Consider the following 6,723-nt stretch of genomic DNA (forward strand, 5'->3'; position numbering starts at 1 on the left):
GGGGGGTGTCACAGTCCTCCCCTCTTCCTTCTCCCTCCAGCCCATGTTGGGGCCAGATTTGCTCCAGTGTCACCCACATAAGCCAGAGCCATTGCAGCCACCATGCTGCAGCTGAAGTGGAATGGGAACAGCTGGGGGCCCCTTCTGGCAAGGCTTGGGGGAGGGGGCAAAGGGCTGCAGGTTGGGAGTGAGTGGTTCCAGCATGGCCTGGGTGGGCAGGGGGCTGTGGGTCAAGAGTAAGGGGTAGTGCTAGGGGGACTGTGGCTTGGAAGTGAGGGGCACCTAAATAAAGAAGGCCTCTGTTTTGTTTTGTTTTTTATTCAAGGGTAAACGTGTCTTCGCCTCCTTTACTGAAGGACCCTGTGCTAAATGCCATTGGGAAGAAATACAACAAGACAGCAGCACAAGTTGCTTTGCGCTTCTCCGTCCAGCGAGGAGTGGTGGTCATTCCCAAAAGCTTCCATCCAGAGAGGATCAAAGAGAATTTCCAGGTAAACATTTAAAGATAGAGGGAGAAAAAGAATTCTCTTTATGCCATGCTAAGGCCTACCAGGCCTGTAAACCTTGGGTATGTCAAAACACTTCCTACCAGCAAGCAAAAGAGCAATAGAGCCGAACACGAATATGGACAGGACACCAGGGTCTCCATGGCAGGTCAAAAGAAGGATGACAACCATCTTTACTCAAATATAATATGACCCCCTGACCAATAATTAGATTATATATAATAATTATATATAATTAATAATTATTATATATATGGAAACTCTATACATTTGTTATAATTATATATAATTAATAATAATTATATATATGGAAACTCTATACATTTGTTATAATTTTCCAGGTATACAATCTAATTATGGGTGGGGTCGCCTTGAATTTGTCCTCCTCCCACTGCTACAGCAGCAAAAATAAATGGGGGGGGGGGGGGGGGGGGCGCAGGCAGCCCTCTTGCCCTCTGCCACCACAACTTTTTCCCCCTGCAGCCCCTTCCCCTCCATCTTTATTGTCAGACCCTGCTTTCCTGGGCAAATTATAACAGATACCCATAGATTTAGTTGATTCAGAATTGATGCATTTTACCTTTTTTTAAATTGCTGCATGTTTTAGCACAGGTACTCCATAAATACATTTTTAAGCAGGACTTTTGTACCTACTTATGTATGGTACAGACTATGCATGATAATAGTCCAAAGGCAAAAGACTTATGATTTAACATATAGGTCACTGGGCTGGGCCCTATCAGAGTCAACAGCATTTCAAGCCATAGCTCAGTACTGCTTAGTATGTGTGTGTGCTCCAGGTACCCCACACGAAGGATCCAGGTGCTAATTACCTCCCCCACATACATGACTGGAACTGGGTGTTCTTGTCATGAGTCCTGGGATTCTCCAAAAATTTCTATGCAAATGAGGTACAGGGCAATCCGATCCAGCCTCGCCTCATACAGAGCAGTATTGGCACTGGATTTGTCACCCAGATACCTTGTTCCAGGGAGACCCAAACCCCCAGGCTGACCACAATTTCTCCATTTGATAATAGGCAATTTTTTTGATACACAGGCAAGGCAAACAATTCTATATCTACCAGTGATAGTGCTGTCACAGAGGGAAGGCACATCTGGCCAGTATGAGAACTTCACCCTATGGTTTTTTCTTGAATATTGGATGTGAGCAGTCTGGAGGTTGAGGGCTGAGGCCCACCTTGAAGCAAGTTGTCTAGAGCAAGGATCATCAACATTGGAGTGGGGGGCCACTGTAACAGGGCTTAGCTCCAAGCATGGGCTGCTTCCAACTGAGTTCTCACTGCAGCTACTATCGCTACTCCCAGTGCCACCACTGCCACTGGCTCTGTGGACCAGATAAAATGGCTCTGTGGGATGGACCGAGCCCACAAACCATAAGTTGTTGACCATTGGTTTAGAGGAGTTGGCAGGACTGCCATGTTGTCCTTATGAGTTACTGAGCTTGCCCAGCACTCTAGAAATCTGAGAAGTCCTCCCCAGAATTCAAGGGTGTCTTATAGCAGTGCAAGTGAGAGCAGATTCTTACATTATCTCTATGTTTCTGAACCTTGAAGTATTTTAATTTTGGGTTTCTCATTAAAAGAACGATTTCATCCTAATCTCTTCTTCACTAGATCTTTGACTTCTCCCTGACTGATGAAGACATGAAGGAAATTTTAGCTCTAAACAAAAATGTCCGCTATGTGGAGTTGCTAATGTAAGTCCAAGTAGAATTTGCACTTGATGTGCATAACTGAAAATGATTTACTTTTTACATAAGCCCTGACACGCCAACATTTCAGCACACACACCACTACCTTCTTTTTAGATCTTCTGTCAAGATGCCGAATGTATGTATGAATGTCAAAACGCTATATAGTATAGTAGGCAGCCATTGATCCTTCTGGATCATGGTGTGCATGTGAGAGGTCACCAGAATCTTTAATACATAGGCCTAGGCAGGAGCATGGAGGAGGAGTGGAGGCTGCCCAGACCTTCCATCCCTCTTTTATGTTATCAAGATAGAACCCAAAGGCCAGGCCAAGTCTGGATGCTCAGTGCCTGTGGTTAAATGTGCACCTGGTGGGAATCCAACCCAGGTTTCCTGTGTGGCAGACAAGGATTCTACCACTGAACCACGCCAGCTGGTTTATATAGCTCAGAACACCCTTACACTACAGTCCTAGAACACCCAGAGATTGTTTGCAAGATTTAAATTTGCAATATTTTTGTGTGTTTCGGAGTTTGGGTACACACACAGTACAAGTATACTTGTATCTCGTTTTTTGACCCAGGCCCATCTGTTCTCCAAAACAGCCTCCTCTTATATCATGGTATGGTGATTGTTTGGGTAAAGAGCACAGGACAGTTTACTTGGGAAGGGAGCTGCTCAGAAAGTATCGCAGGAATGGGTCAAATTCATAATCTTTCCATGGTGATATAATTTTTCCATTTAAATGGTGGTTTTTACTTAAAGCATCCCAAAATACTTTGCACTTCAGTCACAGATGCAATGTGTCATCACCTCTGAATTGGAAAACTAATGTTACTGTATGCAGTTAAGTCACTGTAAACAACAGGTTAGGACAAAAAGGAATTAAGAATTACTGCTTGAAACTTGGAATAAATATGTATAATCACTCAGACTAGCATCAGGCTGGAACATGAACATTTGCTAACCCTAGCCTTTGTCAGTTACAGTAAGGGGTAAGAAATTCGGTTGCTGTACCTCCTGTGAAATTGATTACTTTTAGTGCTCTCCAGCCCTGAGTCATACCTTCCTATGAGACAGAGCAGAAAGAATGTAGCTTGCTAAACCTCTAAAACCATGTCCTTTTGCTCCCCTCCAAGTGCTGACCATGCCTGAGCTTTTGTGGTCTGAAACTTAGCACCCAAAGTAGTATTACTGTAACTGTCAAGTTTCAGACAGACCCAATTCATAAGAAAGTAGGGTTGGAAGGGACCTCATGAGATCATCTAGTCCAACCCCCTGCTCAAGACAGGCCCTTTCATATCGACTAAACAAGTGTCTTTCTAGCCTGTTTGTGAAAACTTCCAGAAATGGAGATTCTGTAATTACTCTAGTTCTATTTTTTTAATCCCTCCCTCCTTTTTATTATCTTCTTGGATTAGCTCTTTGTCTCTTGATAAGAATGATGCCACAAAGATCAATACAGACTTTAGGACTGCAAGATCTATAGAACCTTCACAATGTTGAACAAGCTTAAGTCAGGAAAATAAAACTGACCAGTTATATAAACATTGCTATTACCAAGATATCATAAAAGGTAGGGCAGTGTGGCACTTTGCCTCATTCAAAGAGGTATGAGCTTTCATAGGCTGCACTTCCCTTTGCCATTCCATAAGCTATAGCTCACACCTCTAGGGAGTAAGATAGTCTATAAAGGTGCCCCACTGCGCTGCCTTCTGTCCAGTTCAGATAAACACAGAGGACTGCCTCTCTCTAAAACATGAAGGGAAAGATGAGGTAGATTAAAAAAGTGCCCTTTATGCAGTTCACCTTGCACTAAAATCTCAGCAATGTTCTTTACTCGTTGAGATACAAGTCACTGAATCTGGGGATAGCCACACAGTTGACTTGCAGGACATTTCTAATGAACTGTTCTCTCTCCACTTTTGTCCTGGAAATTCTTAAATGTAACCACTATTAGAAATTGTTTGCAACTGCTATTAAGTAAAAATCTTAGGTTGTAGATATTATTCAAGCTTTTAGTGAGAATCATCACGAAAAGTAAATCTTGGCTTAAATGCTTGACTATTTTTGATCAGTAAAGTTAGGGATGACCATGAAATATGCAATGCAATTAACATCTGGAAAAATCAAAACTGACAAAAGCAAGTATGTGTTTCTGTGTGTGTATAAATATATATTTCACAATGCAGAAATAATTTGAACATAATAATATGTTCCTAATAATAGGAACATTCGAGAAAAACTGAATATTTCTGACCACCATAATATTATTCATAAAATTACCAGATTTGTGGGGAAAGAGGCTAAACTTCAAGGTTGAATAATTGGAACAAAATGAGCCTAGCATAGAAAGGGTGGATTTACCTCATGTTCACCTGGTAAGATAGTTCTTACACCTTCCTGAAGCATCTGAAGGCGAGTCCCATTTCAGCCTACATATTGGACTAGTCCTGATCTCATCCAGTACTACAGTTCCCATGTGAAAATGTCAAACAAAAATTGAAAAGACAGGCCTTTTTGAGATCAACATTTTGTACAAGCATCTTCATTCTGTTGTCATAAGTAAACCCATAGTAATAAGATACTGTGCTAACTTGACTTTAATCAGAAATTTACAGGTATTTGGCAGCAAATCTAAACCCTATTCAAATAAATTTTTATCTTAAAAAAAACTTTGTTTTTCTGCTGGAAAATTGCAGTTTTTTAGCGTCATTCTGACATGAATGCAGGTCTGCCTGAGATATCTCAAGCTCCCATTCTCTTCCCATTCTATGCTATAGACCAGGCTTCCTGACTGGACTAAGTGTCAGATGATGTGCTGCTGTGTCAGTTTTGCTGTAAAGTTATCACATGACCCCAGAGCACCCTCAGAATTTGGCAGCTGCCTAAACTTCTTGCTTTTACTGGTAGGAATTGTTGGTCAGGCCAGCACTTATGGGTCATTATCCACTGTGTTCTGAGAAAAAAAATTTTTTTACATAGCCAGCAGGAAGACAGGGAGTGTAGTCTATCCTCCAGATTTTCTGAGACTAAAAAGGGAAACCTAGAAGATACTTGTGCTTACCTACTCTGCTGTTATGGGGGTTTTTTTTATAAAGATCCTGGACCTTTTTAACTTTCCTAGATATATACTGTTTGTAGTGGCCTTGACAGTCAAAATAGACTTGAAACTAATTGCAATCCCCCTTCATCTTAACTGGGTCACTTCAAAGTTTTCTTGCAGCCACGCCATTTGTCTCGCTATTAATTAAGCAGGGCTTCCACACCCAGGCTGAGTCACTGCAATTTAATTAAGACGGCCAGGTCTGCTTTGGATGCAGAAACCCCGTGGAAAAAAGGACAAAGCCAAGCCAGACCTGCCCATGCCAGTTCAAACATCATAAGCTGAAGAAATGTAGATTTTTTTTTAAACAACTGTTGTTTTTGACTCTTCCTCAAGTTTGACCAGTATTTAGATGCCAGCTGAGGGGCATTACAACCATCCATCAACCAAGCACTGAAAGAATATTTTCTGCATAAAACTGGAATAATACATATTTTTCCCTATTTTCTGCAAAATTCATAGAATTAGGCTCTCTTAACACAAGTACAACAACAAACTGCCAACCACAAGACAAGTAAGGCAATCTTCTGGGTAGCTTGCCCTCCCCTAATTTAGAGGGACCACCTGTAGCGGCAAAAAGGTTAGTTCACTTTTTCCATGTCTCCAGCTTGCCCACCAAACTGTTAGTGCCAATGTTGCCTTCTTTGGAATGAATACTGGCCCACAGTGAACTAAGCAGACATATACATGCTGTCCTGCAAATCATTTCATACAAGTCAGCGAAGAGCATGTGATAACTTCCCATTTGTCAGCTTCAAATTTTAAGGTCTCCATTACTGCATTAACCATCTTTTTTTCTTAAGCCTGTTTGTTTGCTCCTAGTAACACTACATACTCCATTAGTGCCCAGGTGACTGCAACCAGATCTGTACAAGTCATTATGTAGCTGCAGCAAATTATGTTTAATATTAATAATATTTTTATATTAGTATTTTGCTTCACCTTGTATCTTTTCTCTTTTTCTTCTTTTATCTGAAATCTCACTGCAGGTGGCAGGACCACCCAGAGTATCCCTTCCATGACGAATACTGAGAATAAAGCATACCCAAAGGCATTCTCTCAACTCAGTAGTGGGGATTTGTTCAAACTTACCTAGTATAAAATGTGGAGCTTTCATTGCAAGGGGAGACTTTTCAGATAATATGAATTAAAGCATGAATTGTATTACCTCTACCTTGTCTCTTTAAACTTTGTTTCTAATTACTAAAAGATAGTTACATTTAAACTACTAATGTGTCCAAACCTTTTCAGCTAAATATCCCATTCCTTGAGAATATGAAGTCTCTAAAAATAAAATGGAGTTCTCGATTTATATATCTTGAATGGCAGTTTAGGCCTCCTAGATCAAAATGTTTGCTTTATGGTAGACCATTTTCATTTGGCTTTGGAGTCATAGAT

General features: G+C 41.0%; 1 protein-coding gene across 1 annotated transcript in view; it reads left to right on the forward strand.

The window, feature by feature from the left end:
- Positions 1-6,498, forward strand: part of AKR1D1 (aldo-keto reductase family 1 member D1) — a 35,656-nt gene extending 29,158 nt beyond the window's left edge. Inside the window, exons 7-9 of the mRNA XM_006019533.3 lie at positions 326-491; positions 2,143-2,225; positions 6,315-6,498. Coding sequence (XP_006019595.1) covers positions 326-491; positions 2,143-2,225; positions 6,315-6,357 — 292 coding nt within the window. The 3' untranslated portion in view covers positions 6,358-6,498. The remainder of the gene's footprint in view (positions 1-325; positions 492-2,142; positions 2,226-6,314) is intronic.
- Positions 6,499-6,723: the final 225 nt, after the last annotated feature.

The sequence above is a fragment of the Alligator sinensis genome, unplaced genomic scaffold (genome assembly GCF_000455745.1).
Source record: "Alligator sinensis unplaced genomic scaffold, ASM45574v1 scaffold74_2, whole genome shotgun sequence".
Taxonomy (NCBI): domain Eukaryota; kingdom Metazoa; phylum Chordata; order Crocodylia; family Alligatoridae; genus Alligator; species Alligator sinensis.